Here is a 21,982-nt window from a genome sequence, read left to right as displayed (position 1 = left end):
AATTAATGTTTGTGCCAAGTTTCATCTCAATCCGCTGAAAATTAGGGTGGTTAATGCATTCACAAATAGCGTTATATATATACAGATAGATAGATAAGTAGACACACAGAGGAAGAGAGAAAAAGTGTTTTGCTCCCTTCTCGCACCTGTGGTGCGTCAGAGCTTAACCGGGCCCCTTTGCAAAACGTATTGATAGCCTAACCTAAACAGAAACCTCTTACTTGCTAACGTAGAAACGTGGTCGGGATGTGTAAGGCATGTAAAAATTGTATTTTTAATAACCATGAGTATGGATTCGAACACTCCACTTCCATGTTTTCTTTCTACTTTTTGCAGCTACATCGGAACGTTCAAATTTTATTTTTTACTAATTGCAAATGGCGTTTACATTCAAAATATGAGGAATTTTGGTGGCATTTGTTCGGATTTTCTTCTCTTTCAAAATTAAGACAAGAATAAAAGCAATACGCAAAGACAAAAAGTATTATCAGTACTAAACATTACAATAATAATTTCTACGGAAAACTAAATACGTTGGTAATAACTCTTTTACCATCTCTCACGAGCTGCATGTATTATTAACAAAAATTTTTAAAAACGTCCTTGACGGAGATTCGAACTCGCGTCCTTTTCATTTATAAACCAGCACCTTAACCACTACACCAAGATCACGGCGTGGTGAACGTTTAGTTGTCGGCGTATTTGTTGTATTTATGTTTTATGTTCCCACTTCGACAATTTTTACTCTTTTTTTCTAAGTTTAACAGCTGTTTCTGGCTTTCTCTTACGGTGTCGTCCTTTATTTACACTATGCACTATTCATATTCACAGCTTGTGCCCCTCTGCAGTGTCCTATTCAGATTGAACTTTTCTTTTTGCCCCTCAGTAAACATTTGATTGATTTAATTCTCATACTCTCCACGGATGGAGCGCAGTAATGCCAGACTCGAAAAATAGGTGTACATTTACTTTCCTGACAGATAATACATAAAAGTACCTACAAAAAAGTTTTTTCACTTTCTCAGCTTTCTGAAGGCTTGATTCCGTTATGCTCTGAAAGCCTGATGATATTCGTAAGAGATCACCAAAAACCAATAAATTTATTTGTTCACGAATTATTGTCATAACGATTTGTTTTGGCTAGTGAATGTCCATAACAAAGGTTATATGATGGCACCAGAAAGTTCACTGATTATCTTCTGATATATTCTGCTCTCTTATTTTTTTGAGTATTGTGCATCTATTGTGTGCAAATGTATAATATGCATGCTTATACACTTAGCTATATAGCATGAAAACCTCAAGAGGGAAAATCACGCACACGACTGCAAGATGCGCAGAAGTGTTTTTATTATTATTATTATTATTATTATTATTATTATTATTATTATTATTATTATTATTATTATTATATCTAGTTCAATTTAAAGCAAAGGGAATTTGAGGAACTGAGCTCGGGTGTAATCCTAGGAGTAGGCGAGAAGACAATAATAGGTTTATGTGGAAAATAACAAGAGTTTGAGAAACACACCCATACCCTATGGTAGGCGGTCTCAACAATTAGCTTTGAGTCACAATCGCGTAGGAATGGATCGCACTGCATAAAACCGTTTTTACGATATCAGATGACACATGCTTAAAATGAAGAAGGGGTCCAGTATTTGGACATTTCCAGGTGAAATAAGTCACGTCACAACGAAAGAGTATGCAGAATAGTTACTTCACTCAGGCGACATAGCTGAAAAGTAATAGTGAAGAACTGACACAGCAAATACGAACACTATGTACAAAGTAATCTTCACAGAAGGAGAAATTGTGGACTGTCAAGGATGAAGTGCTTTTCATTCTTTTCTGAGGTGCTGTTACAGGCTTACAACCTGAAACGTGTCAAGCTAGAAAGGAACATCAATATTAAGAGAAATTATATATGTCACTTGTAACCATAGAAACGGTTCACTGCATCTAATTGTAATCAAAAGTAGCTTGTAGTGGCCACCTTTAACAAATTAGTATTTTTCGACATCTTGCACGAGTATACCCACCACAGCTAACGTGCCTCTTCTCTATGGACACACACGAGTTGGTGAATATCACCCTAGAAATAAATAAATAAATAAATAAATAAATATATATATATATATATATATATATATATATATATATATACAGGGTGTCCGAGAAGTCCTTCCCTGATTACAGAAATTGATAACTCAGGCTAGAAATAAGATAGAAATATGAAACTGGTGTTGAATTGTTTACAAACTATAAAAGTTTCTGTCTGTGTTAGGTTTGTTCGGTTTTACCAAGTCTCAATTTTTTTGTTTTAGGTTTGTAGTAGTAATTAAGAAGCCCAAGAAGCCATGCCAACCAACCAGGAGAAGGCATAGTGTGTCCTGCGGTACCATGAGACACGATCACCAACCACGGTGCAGAGACAGTTCCAAACAACATTTGGGAGGACTCCACCTGATGTCAAGAGCATTAAAGCCTGGTATGAGAAGTTCAAGAACACAGGGTCGGTTGCTGACCTTCCGAGGTCTGGTCGACCAAGAATCTCAGCAGACACGGTGGAGGCTGTGCGGCAGTCTTTTCTGAGAAGTCCTAAGAAATTGGTACGCAGGGCCTCACGTGAATTACAGATGCCAAAAAGCTCTATCCATGACATTTTACACAAACGTTTATTGTTTCGTGCTTACAAATCGCAACTCGTTCAGGCCTTGTTGCCCGACGACGGTACACGTCGATATGACTTTGCGGTCAAAATGCTATCACGTATTGAGGACGATAATGGTTATCTCAGACGAATTGCCTTTTCCGACGAAGCGACATTCTTTGTCAGTGGAGTAGTGAATCGCCATAATGTACGCATTTGGGGTTCAGAACCCCCCAGGGAGGTCAGGGAGTTCACCAGAGGCAGTCCAAAGGTGAATGTTTGGTGCGCGTTATTGCACGATCGAATTATCGGGCCATTCTTCTTCGCTGAGGATACCATCACATCTGCAGTGTACCTGGATATGTTGCAGCTGTATGCTGTTCCTCAGCTGCTTCAGTATCGCCCCGATGTCGTTTTTCAGCAAAACGGTGCACCACCTCATTGGGGTTTGGACGTCCGTGCCTATCTCGATAGGACATTTCCTGGGCGATAGATTGGTCATGATGGACCAAAAGCTTGGCCTCCACGCTCTCCTGACATAGCCCCATTAGACTTCTTTTTATGGGGTTATGTTAAAAATGAGGTCTCCCGAACACGTGTACCAGATCTTGAAACCCTGCAGCAACGAATAACCACAGTCGTTGCATCGATCCCTCCAGTGATGTTGGCTAATGTGTGGATGGAAACTGAATATCGCCTAGATGTGCTTCGTGCTACCAAGGGTGCTCATGTGCAAGTGTACTGATGTGAACAAAACTTTTATAGTTTGCAAACAATTCTACACCAGTTTCATATTTCTATCTTATTTCTAGCCTGAGTTATCAATTTCTGTAATCAGGGAAGGACTTCTTGGACACCATATATATATATATATATATATATATATATATATATATATATATATATATATATATATAACAGTTCTAAGCTATTTGCATCAAATTTTGCCGTTTTTCATAGACGTCAGTCTGTCTCCTCTCTCTGACTCGAATTTCTGAAGAGGTACTCGAACTTACATGTGAATTCACGCATGGAATTTCGAGAAATAGGCAGGAAGAAAAGTCGTGTGTGGCAATGTTACATGCAAAATTAAAAAAAGGAAAGACATGCAAATATTGTGAACGTACATATTTAAGCGCAAATGTTGACAAAATGGTGGGGTATCTGTGTTCTGGCAGTTACCCAACCTAATTAGTTTATAACATTTAGAAATTTATTCCGCCTTTTGCACAATCGTTTTGACAAATGATTAGCGTCATGCTAAAGGCCCGACATCTGAAGGAAGCATATGAAAGTCGAACGCTTTAGTATGGTACTAATCACATACCAGAAGGACTCTGCATATGGCCCAGTTTTCTTTATCATCTCTGACGAGTATGATCATTTCTAATTCATTTTCGTACTCATTGATAATTAAATTGCATGAAAGTGTTGCAAATCACTCATCTTCTGCTCCAACTGATATTTGATTCTTAAATCTGCGCCTTAGTTTGTCGTCTAACAGATCACTTACATGAAGGAGGTTAATGCCAGCAGCCCGCCCCATTTTTTCCACAGTGACCTAAGATTAATTCGAGCTTACTATGACACACTAGCCCGCCAGACTGATCATCACTCAGCACCTATAACGAGGAATTTAACTGCTAGTGTTTCGAAGAATAGATGGCGTTGTCGGCGGAAAACGAGTTTTACACGGGAATGACTTATCATACAGTGTTCAGTACTTAGTTCTGTATATGTATACCAAATTTTAAACCGATCATCGCGTTTTAACCGAAACATGTCCTTTGTTAGAAAAAAATCATATGACTAGTTATATAAAATACAGTCAACGAATTTTAATTTTTGTAACCTCCAAATTGTTTGGGAGCCGCGGTGGCTCAGTGGTAGAGCGTTCACCTCTGGTGCTAGGGGTCCCGGGTTCGATCCCAGCCCCCGCCAAGTGAACTTTGTGCTGGACAAACACCGTGTGTGTGGGTTTTTTCGGGGTTCTCCCGTTTCCTCCCACTTTCTTCATTCCACCATTTCATTCATTACTCATCATCACCGTCTCCTTTAGCCTAACCGGCATAACCGTGGGACTTAAAACTCAAAGATTTCATTTCATTTTTCCAAATTGTTTAAAAACTAGAAGTATATCATAATAAATGAAAATAAAGTAATTTGTCATACTTTTCATATAATTTGGAAAATAAAATAAAGAAATAGAAATAAATTCCTTCCCGGAAATTGATATGCAAAAGAACAACCCGGGAATATTCTCGCTTTTTATTTTCCTTTCCACCGTAAATATTCCCACTGCCTATCACTATTCTTGAATGAGTTGACATTGGTAAAAGTTAACATTTTACAAGTAGAATAAACGAAAAAAAAATAACTAGTGCAATTTAATTTACGGTGGAAAACAATAATGATATCAAAACAAAAGTACAAAGAAAACACACCAACCACTTTTCGTTCATTGTTATGAATATAAGTATTATTATTATTATAATTATAATTATTATTATTATTATTAATAATAATAAAATAATAATAATAATAATAATAATAATAATAATATATAAAGTCAGCGGTAGCTCATGCCTTCAACACGTATACAACAGTGGCTTAAAACACATTATAAATTTCCAATGGTCTTTGTCAGGTCGGGCTTTATATTTGTGAAGAAGAAGAAGAAGAACTAATTTTTTCAATAAGCAATTATTCTGTATCATATTAAAACCTGATCGTATATTTGATTGCAAGTACCGTCTATAATTGCCGGGAGAGTATCCATGAAATATCGAGTAGAGTGGCCCTTATGGCGAGTGCATCGTGTTTTGTGTGTCCTGTGATGACGAGAGTTGTGTGGGGTTTTCTATACATATTTACTAAACTTACACACGTTTTCTTTCCTTTACACGTTCATACATTCCCTCCTTTTTCTACACTTTTTCCCAGTCATTTTACACTCCTCAATTTTCTCTACCTCTTGTTCTGTTGAACTTGGCCTTCAGCCCCGTTTATCTGTTCGAAAATCTCTCCTTATTCTGATCTTTTCCTATTGTATCCTACTTCTTTCCAAAAAGAATCACAGAAGAAACAATTAAAGAAAAAGCGCAGGAAAAGTGTAATGAAGAAGGTGTCAAGAAGAGCAGTTTGAAAGGAATATATACATATAAAAGGCGTTATGAGAAAATAAATTATATGAACAATTTTTTTGCGAAGCATTTTTATTTTCAAAGCCAGGTCAGGGAGCTTTGAAACAGGGGTAAGATTGAAAAAAATTTAAAGAAGTGAACGAAAAATGTCAATTATGTGTTAAAGAAGATGAAACATTAGAACACTTATTGTTAAAATGTGAAGAAACCCTAAAAATCAGGGAAAAATGGAAATGGATCGATGAAATGATAAAGGAAGGAAATTTGGTTAAATTAGTTTGGAGGCTAGGCTTTAATGTAAATGGAATTGAACTAAGTGAGAAAGAAATATAAAAAAACAAAGAACTTCTTGAATTTTGGTGGAAAAAGAAAATGGAAAACTTTATATGAAAAAAAGCAGTACTTACTTTCTCTTTTTTCTTTTTTTCAGGAACCAAAATTCCGAAGAGAAGGAAGGAAAATACCATGAACCTGAACCTGAACCTGAAATTTGACTTTTTTTTCCAATTGTGACACTTCTTTTTTCACGTATTTTCGTTTTATCATACTTACTACTTTCTATCTGTTTTATGGCTTTGTACACATCTTGTTACTTTTTTATCATTCTTCAGCTATTCCAATCTTTACATTTTACACGTTTAATTACCTTTCTAAATTGCCGATAATCTTGTTCAATACAGTGATAATGATACTATGCAAAACTTTTGTAATGCTTACTACAAACAAACAATCAATTGCCGAGAGAGCAATTGTGGTTGATGAAGAAGAATAAGAGGAAGAAGAAGAAAATTGGAAATATAAAGTTGCTTTTCTGAACGTACTTGTTAATCATTTGATTAAACTGGCAACGTAAAATATAAGGGGAGTATAAGAACAGTGTTAAATTCTTATTATATTTCAATTCACAATGGCTGGTAAGGCGTCTGTTAAGTTGGAATTGATGTGCAAAGAAGAAATTGCTTATGACTTACCTAGTGATGATCCGCTCGAAGGGAGAAGGTGGACATACGAACTAATGAATGAAAACAAAGAGTTAATATTATCTACAACGGAAGGAGAGGTAACAGTGGACAAGGATACAGCTATGTGCTCTTTGGATGTGAAACTAAACGTTAATAGGGTGAAACCAGAATTAGCACTAGAAGAAGATCCTGAATTTGAAAGTAATATAGAAACGCTAAAAAAAATTGTGGTTCAGGAGACTTGCGCGTCGTATTCTAATGACTCCCAACAATTAACAACAAGAAGTTTAAATTCAGTTCGGCCAGAAAGGTAATGTTCAATTCTTCGTTAACTAATTGGCTCAGATTGATAATACGGTTACATGGTTTCGGAAATTTTGTTGGTTAAAAGCAATACTTCACGAGAAATATTTAGGTATGGGAGATATCATGAACGTAAGTTAGTAGCCTACAATTTGGAAATGACATGCCACACATAGACAAGCTGTATACCAAATAAAAATAGTAACAAGATTGATACGATCCATACAATTCTTATGTAGTTCATATCTTGATAAAATAATTATTTCTTTATTATTGGTTGCACATTTCTCACTAATTGTTTCACATATTTAAAATATGGGTGCTCGACGATATTGTCTTATTTATATAGAGACTTATGTAAAACAACAAATAAATATAATGGTAATTATCCTAAAATTTTACAAATGTAAACCTGTAATGTATTATATTCGAACATAAACTATGGACGTTTGTATTTTATTTTGATTTAGCTCAAATGGGTCTAGCCTGATTTTTCCGGTGGGCTTCGAAGGACATAAGTAAAATACAAGACAAAGAATATTTTAACCAACAATGGATGTTCATTATTTGTAGAGGTCCATACAACAGTCCATTTCATAGCTGCACTAATTTTTTCAAGGAAGTCGACTTTTTACATTCCCAGGAATCTTTTTTAGGGTATGAACCTGCATTTCTCAATATGGAATCACTTTAGGGGCTTAGTGTACGTACATAATATATGAATTATTGTAAAAACAACGCTAATCAGCATGTGCTAGATGGCCGGTAAAAATGAGATTGCTATGCATATTAGAGCATTACGCAGAATGTGGGTAAACAAGGAAAGCGCAAAATTCTGTATTTAGGATGACTTACATGTCTTACGAGTTGAATGTGTTCTTGTACGTTCCGAAGTATTTTATAGGTAACATGCTGAAATGCTTTCTTTGCTTGTATATTTGTGTTCCTAAGTAACACAATACATTAGGGACGTAATTTCTTAATTATATGAATCCCTTCATTACCAAACATTTTCATAGTTCCGTATTATGTTTTGCCACACTAAATTTTGATACTTCATTTCGCTTACGGTGGTTACTACCTACCTTGACAAGGGGTTACTTTGCACATCGAGCATTACTTCGCACAAAATACGAAGGGAGTTTCACAGTCCTCCGTCGGTAAAACCATGAACTGTATACACGAAGTTTCAACTACCCCCTACGATAGAACATGTAACTTTATTTTGGTGTTAATGTTGGGTGTCAGCATCAGTTCTAATTACAGGGAGGGTTTGTTGTTGTAGTGGCGTGGAAAATAGTCACTGTAAGAACCGCCAAATTTTAAAAGAACTTCCGTCAATGTTCAGTCAGTTTCGTTATATTATACAACGTAACTAATAACCGTTTGAACATTTTAATACAAATAAATGAGTTAAACGGCGGTTAAGCCCTACGGAGCGCCATTCTGTGAGTAATTATTTGACAACACAGGGTGTAAGTCATTCATAAAAAATACAGATTAATGAATTGGATCCTAAAACCAACGGTGCTGACAATCTCTTACAGTTGAAGCTTGCAGGGTCCCTGGCGATTCGAATGAATTGCTTCTACCATAAGACTTTACATACCACCCTAGTTGCATGCCTTCGGCATTCAAGTCATGACAAATCAGGGTTAATTTCCGAACCCCAATTGGGCTGTCAACATTCAGACCTTGAGGAGGCATTTTTAAGAAAATAAATATATTGTAGAGGACGACAAGAAATACACCCTGGGAGGAGATTTAAGGCTACAGCCTCACATTTCAATTCCTCAATTTTTTAATCATTAGTATTACTTCAGGCCCGCTCGTACCTACAAAATTGGTAGGTTTACAAATGTAACCTTTTAAAGAGCGCTAGCTAATACTTATGTGTGGCTTACTCTCAACTGCACTTATTTTTATCGAGAATAAAATCACATCCGAGAGCATTTGTCACAATAGTGAAACACAAGATAACAGTAATATTAACTTGTTCATTAAACATATTGTTGTTCAGGGCCTACTCGTACGTAGCAATCTTAATGTTTTCTCGTAACATAAACCTTAATTTTACCATATACTGCCTAACTGACGTAGGCACTCCGTACTATCGATACATCATAGTATCTGGTGTTTATCGTAGTAAAGGGTGAAATCGTAAACGCGCTTCCCTTTTTCTTTTTCTCGAGATCGGTTTATGATTCCCATCACAAGAATACAAGAGTTGTTTTCAAATATCAAAAAGAATAACATTTAAATTACTTTCTCTAAATGCAAATCAAAACTCTAATTATTTTCTATAAATCCAAATCAAAACTAAATATTATATCAACATCTAAAATCCGAACATCAATTTTATTACTATTATACTTTTCTCTAATTATGACAAACATTAAAAATTAGAACAAAATTTTGAAATTTAGTCAATTGCCGAATCTGCACATTAGCTGGGACCCAACCAGGCGTCGGACTGGTTTCATCCCTTTAATTTTATAACGAAAGTAGGGATGTCCCTAGGGGATGAACTATATTATAACCTTCAACACTTCTTAACTTATAATATCCCTTTCTCTGAAGTCAATTAACTTCAGTTATCATTAGTCACATTGAATGCACATTGACTTTTCATAGTAGACTGCATATATATATCGAACGACGAACAAATCAACGAGCAACTTTATCAAATTCAAGGTTATTGTCAATTACTTTCAATATTATACTAAATTGTGTTTAACTTACAGTATTTTGACGGTGACTTGATCTTACAATAGAAAATTTCGCATATTTTCTCATTATACAATCACAACATCAGATGAAAAAGTTCACTATCTGAAGAGCACATTTTTTAATTACCCAAAATTTTAACTTTATGATTAATTGTAGTTATTACTAGTACTTTTCAAATTATGTTCGTAATTATATCTAATTGCCTAACATGTCTCAAAATGCTTAATTGTATGGGGACAGTTAATGTTAATATAAACATAAAGAGGAATGATTAAAAACTCAAGCAAAATTTGATAATAAAATTTTATTATGAAGTATGGTTCCCAAAACTGGAAAGACCTGAAAAAAAATACAAAACTTAAAGATCCTAATAAGAATTCGATACTGAAAGTCCGCATCCAAAACGGGATAGCCATACTTTTCACAAGTGGTGCGGTATTATTACAATTTCAAAGTCGGAAATCGCGTTCTAAATCAATTACCTGTTTTAAATTTCCAATGCTGTCTTTCCTCTCCTTTCCACATTCATCTTTCATCTCCAAATACTGTAAGGAAACCATAAAACATGACTTCTAAGTAAACGTACCTGATTGTAGAGCGATATTGATGGTTTGTTGGACTGGTGTGTCAGTGGCGGTGGGCACACATTTTGATTCTGAAAAGTAACCTTCGAAATTCGGGGAAATAATCAAATAAATAAACAATAATCCTTTTTTCATAATCTAAAAGTTTAACAGTTCAAATTCGGTATTTCTAATTTCTCATCTCTTCCGGGGTTTAACCCGAGTTGGGGTGAAGTTCACGCTTTTTTTGTGCTAAGATTTTAATTTTCCATCTGTGCCGGTTACGCCTGTAATTTAGCACAGTTACGTGTACTTTTCCAGTTAGTTTGTTTAATTTCGGAACTTTTTTTCTTTTTACGGCGTATTTACTAAACTTCCACGTAGTGACACTGTAATCGCCTGGAGTTCAAGTCACTGTTCGGGCGGCCATTTATTTTTACCACTCCGTGACATGTAGTCGCTGTCCGTGGCTCGTGGTACTACCAATAGGTATCTTCCTGATGCTTTAACTTACCTGGAGAGGACGATGAAAGACCTCTCCAAAAAAAGGTTACAAACTGTTTCCAAATCGCTCGTCGGTCTCAATAATATGAGCATTAGGCGCCGAGAGGTTCGGGTGTCTCGTCTCGAAAACCTCACGGACGATCAGACGGTCATCCAGACCATAACACACACAAACATCACTCATACAAACAACGAAAACACACTGGATTAAACGACACTATACTTATTTATTACAACACTAGTTTGAAAAAAATAGCGAAGAGGAATGGACACAACACTGAACACTAGATAAATATAATAATTTTCGTCGCTGAAATCACACTTTACCCTTTTCAGGCAATATAGCCCTTTATATATATATGATTATGATTCAGATATCACTGTAAATGCTTCCCTCACACCATTGACACACTTAGGTTTTAGCACTAGGGAGAAGTTGTCTGGATCGTCCCACGATGAGTCCAGTTGTTACGCTGAACCGTCCTAAAACGAAGAGATGATTCTTCAGCAAATTAAACAAGAAATTCTCCAAAGTAGAATACTGCTGTTGGCGGGCGCGTATATAACATTTTAAACGCACAAGGTCTGCGGACCTGGGACTTCACTAGTTGGGGCTAGCCGCAAGAAATCGTCTTTTACCGGCTAATAGCTTGTGCCCCTTCACAATAAGTCGTATCTGAAGCTCGACGCGATGCGCGTAGTTACGGCTTCCAGGCCTGGAGTCAAACTCCCCGAGCATCCAAGCTCAAGCTACGGGTTGCAATGGTCAACAGAAAAGTGTTGGCAGTTCATTTCAAAAATCATCAGTTAACTCACCTGTATGCACATACAAACATAATACGGAAAACAGTTTATGTTAATTTTAGTCAACTGCCTATAATGCAGTAGACACGGCGATAACACTGGCGTGAGAAAGTACAGATAACGGGCTACGAAACAACGCAGTTGGTGCCACTTTGATTGCTGAAACATCTGGTCTGCCCGTATTTCTCTAATCTATTATAATGTTTCCATAAGCGATTAAAGAAAACACTTAATTCAGTTCCAAATAACTGCAGAATAAATACTGTGCATATAATAAGTCAGGGAGAAACACTGAAATGGTTAGTCACTAACTGAAATGTTCTCAGCAAAAGCAACGTTTTATATATATGAAAAAAGCGATGAAAGACTTCTTTGTCCAATTGTGTGGGAAAGAAGCAATTCCCCCCAAAGAAAGAACTTATGTGCGTTGCAGAATAAAGTATAAATTGAAAATAATGATCACTGTCTTGACGAAATATACAGAGTGTCCACAAAAAATCCTTCTATAACCTGCCAGCGGTTATAACACGCCTTCCTCTGCGACGTTTAGATTTACGCAGCATTGCGATACCTGCCATAAATTTCTTTTTAGGTTTGCGCTTACTATTACTATATTTTTCCATGTAGTTTACTATACAATGTTCGTACGTGTTTTCGCTTAAGCTTTTTAGTGCTCTTCGGAGTCGATGTATACTTCTTCCGCATGTTTGACTCGAAATAACCTCGCCTACAGCTCGACTTTAATTTGCATGTAGTTCGTCCTTGACCGAGTTTAGTGCGTTCCGAATTACGCTTACCAAGGCACTTTCCTTTTATTCTCAACTTATTTCCTTCTGCACGCCTAATGTGTGGTTGTGCGTGCTGAGAATACGCTGTACGTGGAGGTCGACGCACATTGGTAGCACTACATTTAAACTTTCGCTTTTTACAATTTCGCAATAGTGAAGTACTAGCTTGAAAATTCAAACATTTCGGCAACTGAAAATTAATAAATGTTGCATGTGATGTAGTGATATGATCACGTCTGCTCATTTTAATTCTACTGATTATGTTCCTCAAAATCGAGTTTACGTTAATGATGTATTACGAAAACTCAACTGTATATCATTGGCCATCTTATTTTTCTTCTTAACTTTAGTGTTACATTTCGGTTCTTTTGCGGACTGCGTGTGCTTTATTTGAAGTGTTACGCTTGTTTACGGTAAACATTTCCGACCGATATATTATGTACGAGACCTTCACTGCGTAAAACAGAATTCGCTTGGCGGGTCTATTGTGAATTTAAAATCGTTTCCTTCTACAATACTCAAAGCTGATAAAGTCGGAATGGATTTGCAGCACTAAAATGCAACTTACGTTAGACATACACGGTTACAAAGACAAATTTGAATTTGTTAATTCGCCCAAAACCATTTGCCTGCGACACAAAACCGAGAACACTGTAACTTCGTTATCACACAAAATCATCAATTGAAATCTCAAGCCTTCCCTGGCTTTTTCGAGAGGGCGGATACGCGCAACCTGAACGCTACCGCTTATCATGTGTGAAACATCGGTATCCCTTGCCGGCAAAACAATTATATTAGAAACAATTTTTTACAGTTACGCGTAACGATTCTTCTTTTTTTCTATCTCTACACTGCATATTTCCTTTTCCTGACTGTAATCGACTTTCTGGTTTATTTGGCACATATCTTTCACAACTTGGGCCCGCTCGAATTCAAGACGGTTTCTTTTCCGCCTTGCACTCTTTTATTTTGTGGTTTGCCTGCACTCAAACTGTGCCGTTCGCATGTATTCATAGAACACAGTGAGACCTTTCTTTCATTCCGCTACACTATTTTTAAACTCAGCAGTTACTGAATCAACATAATTTTCCGTGTTAACTAATTCAGAGAGTACTTCAGTTAAGGAGTTATTGACTACTTTGATATTATTACGTAAGCTGTCTGCTTTGGCATTCAATTCGCTCTTTCCTACGCTCCCAAATCGTTTCTGTTACAGGCTTTTGAAGTTGACCTACTGATTCATGTATTTTTTGTCCTAGGCATCCAATATTCATTACCATTTTTGAGCAATGGTTTCTAATTGTTTCTCTGATTCCTCTGTCAAGATTGCTTGAAATTGTTCTAAACACTAGCGTCCATATTGATATGAGTTACGAGCAACTAATTCAAAGTACAGAAATGTAAATGTCTGAGTTTAATACGAAAATAAGAAACATGCACTTAAAACATGAAACACTAAGAATTTTTATATTACGACCATTAACAACCATTCGTTCTTTTCACAACTCAGGTTTCACTTTGCAAAGTGCTTCAATATAAAATTAACACAGATATAAACTAGTACCATATATAAAATATTTTCTATGACTATTCTATCAGGCATTGATTCCATTCTGTACTAATACACAATAACACACTCAGCAAGGCCATGTGATAATATTTGAAAAAAACAGTATCTCGTGACAGTTTCTACACAATAACTGTGTCTTCAGCAGACTTCCGCTCCTTCTGGTTGCTGGGAGTTGGTTATCACTTATATATACTGTCCGGAGATCAATTTTAATTAGGTTCCGCCCCTCCTTTAAAAAGTAACACTTGTCTGGCTTTCACTTTCACTTTTTAGCTGCACACGTGTCCAATTAAAGGTTCACTTTTTTCCGCTGGATGCGTCCTGTCCTCTAATTATCCTTATTTTCCTTGTTATTTTGTTTCTCTTACTTTCTTCTTCCTTTTTATTCCTTCTTTTTTAAGCAGAATCTTCTCTCACTCCTTATTTATCGAGAATCTTGCATTCCAGTTCATCACCTTGCGTCCTGCTTTCATAATCTCTCTGGCTTCCTTCCATTTCCTCACCAAAGCCCTGTTCTCTACATCTATGACCTCTGCTCCTTCCCACCCTATCCTGTGGTTTGTTTCTTTCTGATGCTTGTATATCGCATTGTTTTCCATTTTCAATCTTACATCATCCTGGTGCTGCTTAATCCTTTTTGCATTTTTTTTTGTTTCTCCTATGTAAATTTTTTTACACTCCTCGCATCCTAATCTATATATTACTCCCCCTTGATCTTTGTTCGCTATTGCTTTTCTCTTTGTTCTTCTGACTAGTTCAATTATTCTGCTTCCTCTTTTCCTGTACGTCCTAATTCCTGCTTTCCGAAACATTCTCTATATGTTCTCTGTTTGTTTGCACAGTTATTGTGTTGAAACTGTCACGTGATACTGTTTTCTTTTTACATATTATCACATAGCCTTGCTCAGTGTGTTATTGTGTATTAGTATTAAAACATTTACTCTTATTCATAAATGCACATGAAGGTGCATAGTGTAAAACATGTATGTATGTGTGTATACTCAATCAGCTGTTTGCTATCCACTCACATCTACATGGAATTAAAAATCAACAAGAAAAATTTTTATGAGCTACATTAATCTCTTTTGCTTTCAAGGTCAAAACATATTTACTTACATGAAAAATCTACATTACTCAGTTCTTGTTTTTATCTATCACTCAGCTATATTTTTAATTGTGTTCGACGAGGTTCTGATGGAAATTGACTGTCGACAGTAGGCTAATCAGATCCAAACTCAACACGTTATCTGTATAACTAATGGTATTGTAAAAGCAGTTGTAGGAAGATTGCTATAATTTAATCCAGAGAACGGTCGCCATTTGGTTGAAATCGTGTTTTTTGGTAGTTGTTAGATTCTTGTAAATATAATCGTAACCTTCAAATTGATTTTCGTCTTTTTCCCAAGATTTGTCACTTGTTTATTGCATTTATCCCAGCTTTGCTACGGCAGTGTGACGTAATATTGAGGTCTCAAATATTCAGTAATAATAATAAAAATATTAATAGTATAGGTAACAAATCTCGTATGAGGACACATTGTATTAAACCCTGTAAAATAACCCGTAGCGTAAGCCATAAGTTACAAAATAGTCGGGATTGGAGAGAAGTGTCAGGACCAACAGCACGTACCCTCTCGATACTTTCCTACAACTAGCTACATGTTATAACGGAAAGTTTCCCTACAACTAGCTAAATGTTATAAAGGAAAGTTAAATGCTATAACGGAAAGTTTCGATGTAATTTTGGTGTAGAAAGTAGGGATTCTAAACTCACAAGAGCCGTAATTACAGTTGTTTTTAAGTAATAATTATGGTGGCTAAGCTACAGAAGATGTCGAAGGGGTTTCGGGGAAGGGGTTACGTACCATCATAAGACACGTCTACAGCTACTCAAATTTAAACGAAAGATATCCGCTAATATTTCGTGTAGAATATATTCTACTGTACGTTTTCAGGAAAAAAAACTGTAAAAAGAAAGAACTGAATATGATTGAAAACTAAAGCTTCTAATAAACTAACTTGTGAAGTTTGCAGATGTAATTAACAACCTTTGCTACAAAAATATATACACAGACCATAATTCAGTGAGCTCAGAAATACAAACTATCAAAATGATGTACAAGATTCAGTCTACAGAGCAATTGTTGCTTCAAGAGTGGCATACATTATTTCTAGAATCGAGATAAGATGAGAAATGTTTACGATAGTTTTGGTCTCGTCTCGATTCTCATCTCCAAAGCATGACTATAGTGTGAGTTAACCTTGTCCTGTCTCGAATTAAAATGTTTCAATCCGATTTTGTTTGGTTTGTTTTAGAATCGAGATGAGAAATTCGTCTTTTATGGGCAACAATACACAAAACTTAAATATTTTTTGCCTAATATCACGTTTCTGCTTGTAATGGTACGACCTGAGCGATAATAAGTTTTTAATTTTTAAATATTCTTCGAAATAATTGTTATTATTATTAGTATTACTCCTGAAAATTTGATAGTTCAAGTGCTGAAGCAAACGAGTATTCAAATATTTGAATGTAATGAAGCGTGTTTTATCGCCGATCTATTTCCATCAAAATTCCTAAAGTAAAAAAAATGCTTAACGTGTATTTGGTCGAATAACCTCGTGATTACTGGTCAAGCCCCTAGACCACTGTAAATGATTACTCACAACGCTGTAAATGAGTCATCTTTAGTCTTGTTACTCTAAGTTTCTCTGCCTCAGCTTGGAAAGTTGTATGTAATTTTTTAATTGGTTTCAAAACGCCTTTCGTGTTCCTCTTATGATGATATAAGTGAATTATATTCGGTACAGTTTCTATTAATACGTTGAGTTGTTCTTAAACCTTTGGATCCCAAGTTGGTTTTTTCTCCACACGAAACTACAGATACGACAGATTTAATTCTCATACTGTGCATTTGTGTCAAGGCAGCCGACAATACCTGGTCATAGACTTATGTCCGCCACGATATAAATGATAGTTTAATTTGATATAGTGAAACAAACTACAGCAACTTATTTTCAGACAATAGTGATATGGTAGTCCATTTCATATTTCTACAATATTTAATGTAATAAAACATGTAATATAGCGTAACTTTATCAAGTAATATAGCGAATGATTACATGTTTTCTTGCTACTTATTCATTATCTCCATTTAAATTTCATTGTTTGTTGAATTTGTTTCAGGCGCGATAACGTCTTTGCTTTCCACGGAGAAGGGAATACGTTTACTGCATTAAATAAAGCCATTTCTCATTCTTATGGGGAATCTGATACTTCTACGCAGTTTGGCAAAGGATTTCATCGATTACGTTTGACAAAAAATATCGTGACACAGGAAAGTGAAAAGCGTCATACGTACCGAAATAGTGATAAACGCTCTAATCAAAGTTCAACTATGTCAAGTAGTGAGTTTGTGCAGTCAGGTGAAAAATCTCACATTTGTGAAGTATGTGGAAAGGAATTTATAGGATGTTCAAGTTTGGATACGCACATGGTAATTCATACAGGAGGAAGACTACACACGTGCCAAGAGTGTGGTAAGTCATTTACTCAACGTTCAGATTTGGCTACACACATGTTAATCCACACAGGTGAAAAAGCTCACATATGCCACGAGTGTGGTAAGGCATTTAATCGACGTTCACATTTGGCTACACACATGTTAATCCACACAGGAGAAAAACCTCACACGTGCCAAGAGTGTGGTAAGGCATTTACTCATCGTTCGACTTTGGCTATACACACGTTAATTCACACAGGAGAAAAACCTCACACATGCCAAGAGTGTGGTAAGGCATTTACTCATCGTTCGACTTTTGGCTAAACACACATTAATTCACACAGGAGAAAAACCTCATACGTGCCAAGGGTGTGATAAGTCATTTACTCAACGTTCAGCTTTGGCTACCCACATGTTAATCCACACAGGAGAAAAACCTCACATGTGCCACGAGTGTGGTAAGGCATTTTCTCGTCGTTCACACATGACTACACACATGTTAATCCACACAGGAGAAAAACATCACACGTGCCAAGAGTGTTTTAAGGCATTTACTCAACGTTCAGATCTGGCTACACACATGTTAATCCACACAGGAGAAAAATCTCACGCGTGCCAAGAGTGTGGTAGGGCATTTAATCTATGTTCACATTTGGCTAAACACATGTTAATTCACACCGGAGAAAAACCTCACATGTGCCAAGTGTGTGGTAAGTCATTTACTCAACGTTCAAATTTGGATAGACACATGTTAATCCACGAAGGAAAAAAGTCTCACACGTGCCAAGAGTGTTTTAAGGCATTTGCTCAACGTTCAGATTTGGCTACACACATGTTAATCCACACAGGAGAAAAATCTCACACGTGCCAAGAGTGTGGTAGGGTATTTACTCATCGTTCGACTTTGGCTAAACACATGTTAATTCACACCGGAGAAAAACCCCACACGTGCCAAGAGTGTGGTAAGTCATTTACTCAACGTTCGAATTTGGCCAGACACATGTTAATCCACACAGGAGAAAAACCTGACACGTGCCAGGAGTGTGGTGGGACATTTACTCGTCGCTCATATTTGGCTACACACATGTTAATCCACACAGGATAGAAACATCACACTTTCCAAGAGTGAAATAAATCAAGGTTCAGGTTTAGGTGCACTCATGTTAGTCCACACAGAAGAAACTTACACGTGCCAAGCGTGTGGTAAAGGATTTAAACTATGTTAAAGTGTGGCTACATTTATTTAATTCACACAGGAGAAAAAAAGATTAAAAATGCCAAGAGTGTGTTAAGGCATTTAATCGAGGTTCCAGTTAAGCTGCACACATGTTAATCCTCAGAGGAACAAAATATCACTCATGCTACGAGTGTGATAGCGAATTCAAATATCGTTTAAGTTTGGTTACACACATGTTAATCTATACAGGAAAAAGAGGTCACGTATGCTAAGAGTGTGGTTAGAAGTTTAATCGAAGTTCATCTCTGGCTACACATGTTCATATGCATTAATATGCCCTGAGTGTGGTATGTCATTTGATAAACGTTAAAGTTTTGCTAGAGACATGTTAATCCACACAGGAGTAAAACATCACACATGTCAAGAGTGTGGTTGGGCATTGAATCTACGTTCGAAATTGGCTACACACATGTGAATCCAAACATTAGCAAAATCTCACCTTGCAAAAATCCTGGAATAGAATTTATTCAACCTTCATACCTGCTTAGCAACACAGGATCAAAACCTCACACGTGAGAAGTGTGGAAGACGATATAGTCAACGCTAAAACCTTGAAATGCAGTTGAACGCAAGTCAGTCACCAAAGAGATGCAAAGAGCTTATCAAGGCATTTACTCAAGGTTCACATATTGCAAAGTAAATGATAATCCACAAAGGACAAAAATCTCACACGTGCTGAGAGTTTATATGAGATGTCGCATTCTGTTGGAAGAATAGATATGATATAATCTAAGCTGTTATTTTTACGCGTGCTATAAAAATTGTACTATCCCAAATTGAGTGCTTGAGTAGAATAGTCAACAAAGGAATTTCATTTGTGTCTGACGTTATCCCATGTTTATTGTAGATCCATATCTAAGCTCAAGTTATAGCCACCAAAATGAGCAACTTTGTCACCTTCTGACATCTGGAAATGTTCGTGGCATCTTTCAAGTAAACTTTGAGCACTGTTCCTATATGGTCTGCTAAAACACCCGACGAAGACTGTTTTTGGACAGACTTACCTCTGCTCAAATAGTTTCACACTCACGTACGAGATCATTCTGTGCTCTGCTGCCCCATTAATTTTAATACTACAAACAATCCGCCTTTATCGTCTTGCCGTCTTATTTCTATGTAGAGAATTGGTTGAGAAACGACATTCCACTGTTCCTTATCGATATTTTCAGACATGTTTCGCTCACCACTAAACAGCCATATTTACGGCACAGTCTGCAAAATTGTTTGTAACACTTTGTACATTTTTATAGTATAGTTTAAGGGTGGTTTTCTGTTCTTTGCACTCTTGAGCAGCATTCTACTGTACATCACCACATTAAACGCAGAATATAAAACATCTGATTTGGCACACTTCTCTAGCGTGGGATCACGTTGTCCAAGTCACTCTCACTCCTTTCTTGCCATCTGAGTTGAACATTTAAATTTTTTTAATTGAGTGTTCTCTAACAATAAATGATAACGTTATTTCACTGCATTTCCAACTGTCAAACGCAGACTCTAGCCGTAGCCTTACTACTGGGTTCACAATGGAAATGATAAAGCATAGAGATAGCACAAATATTTTTCCCGAAGCAGTAGCTTAAACTTTAACTTTTCTGCGGTTTGATGTAGTCTTTTTGTATTTTATGCATAGACGATCCTAAGTACATACAAAGATTTGTTACTGCCAAACTTAACATACAGATTTACAGAGTAGATAGCTTCATTACTCATAATCTATAAAAAAACTGTTGACTTTCTAAACAAAAGTTTTCCACATACCATTCATTGTACGATTACCTAGTTCCACTCTGGAGCTATACCAATGCATAACTTTTCCATATTACAGTAATATATCGAAAAAGTAAATCTCACCTATATCAACAAACGCTTCCAAACTCAGCACCCTTTATTCATGCAATATATACTACCTCATTTTAGATCGCACACCAAATCGCTATCAGCATACTCCTTTTCCCTAATGTTTACGCCCTGCCAGTACACTTTACCCTCGTGAGGTTCATTATTCTTAACCTTATAGTGGTAAGGTGAAAAAATGTTTTATGAATGGAAACATTTTGAATCCTGGACCCAGGAACATTTTTGTCTGATAAGATGTGAACTAGGATTTAAATTTGTATTATATTTACAATATTAAATACAAACACCAGACAGTGGATACGCTTTAAGCGAAACTATACATTTTTATTGAGGCAATACCTTTCTTGTTAAAATGAAGTTCGATAATTATGTGACTATTTTATTGCTTAGATACCGGTACTGAAAATAAAATATTTATTAACTAGAAAGAAGTAAACCAGGATTTCTCCTAATAGCGGTATGTTCACATTTCAATTCTGCAGCAGTCTCCACACATCATTTTTGCGTGACTTAGGCAAATCCACTTACAGAACTTTTGGCAAAATATCTGGCCTTACTGTGTTTATACATGTAACATCGTCCTCGCTTTCCTACATGATTAGGTACAGAAGCATCTTCTAGAGTCAATCCGAAAAAGCTTACTGTGTTCGCTAAATGTATAACATTACTATTAGTCGGTTCTACATTTTAGAAGTGAAAAATTAATTAATTTCCGTCGTGTAGTATTTCTTTCTTCGTCATATTCAGTAGGTATCTGGTCTACTATGTCCACCCCACCTTTAGTATCGTTGTAAAATGTGACGATCTCTGGCTTCCTGTTATCTCTGGAACTCTCATCTAATTTGACGTCATTGGGCATACTTGAGATCAGCACTAAACACAGATATTTCTTAGATGCGTACGAACCAATGGTGCAGTTCCAATGAAAACCAAATACACTACTGTATTCTTTCCTCCCTTTTGCATTCACAAACGCGGGGGCAACTCTCTTGTTTTTACGAATTGTCCCTATAATAGTTAACTTACTGTCTTATTCCATTTATTTAACAAAATTGCAGCTTGCAAACGATTATTGTAAAAACGTTTCTTTCAAGATGAACCATGAATGTGTTGACACAATCTCTTCACTACTTCTTCAGGTTTGTTATCTATCTGGAACGGGCCTTCTGGTTGTGTTCTCATATACACTTCTGTATTTGTTGTGTAATATAATGTTTCACCAACAAGAATAAAAATTTTAATTCCACATTTTGGAGGTCTTTTAGGCATATAAAAACGAAATCCACATCTTCCCCGGAAACCGACAAGTGTATCACCCAAAGTTGCTAACATACCAATTAAGAAAACTGTTGTTGCAATTGT

General features: G+C 36.3%; 1 protein-coding gene across 1 annotated transcript; it reads left to right on the top strand.

Annotated features, from left to right (window-relative positions):
* Positions 1-6,318: 6,318 nt before the first annotated feature.
* Positions 6,319-19,941, top strand: LOC145675963 (uncharacterized). The gene is made up of 2 exons (XM_081746778.1): positions 6,319-7,068; positions 17,208-19,941. Exons 1-2 carry the CDS (start codon positions 6,704-6,706, stop codon positions 17,845-17,847), a joined length of 1,005 nt encoding a protein of 334 aa, XP_081602904.1. The 5' UTR covers positions 6,319-6,703; the 3' UTR covers positions 17,848-19,941.
* The last annotated feature ends 2,041 nt before the right edge of the window (positions 19,942-21,982 follow it).

The sequence above is a fragment of the Thermobia domestica genome, chromosome 18 (genome assembly GCF_964235325.1).
Source record: "Thermobia domestica chromosome 18, izTheDome1.hap1.1, whole genome shotgun sequence".
Lineage (NCBI taxonomy): Eukaryota > Metazoa > Arthropoda > Insecta > Zygentoma > Lepismatidae > Thermobia > Thermobia domestica.
Note: the sequence above shows the minus strand (reverse complement) of the source record. Positions and strands in the feature narration are given on the sequence as shown.

What these genes read in the sequence shown, in the direction of transcription:
- LOC145675963 (XM_081746778.1), top strand. Translation starts at nt 6,704, where the DNA reads ATGGCTGGTAAGGCGTCTGTTAAGTTGGAATTGATGTGCAAAGAAGAA. An exon ending in AATTCAGTTCGGCCAGAAAG is followed by an intron (nt 7,069 to 17,207) that starts GTAATGTTCAAT and finishes AATTTGTTTCAG; the next exon opens with GCGCGATAACGTCTTTGCTT.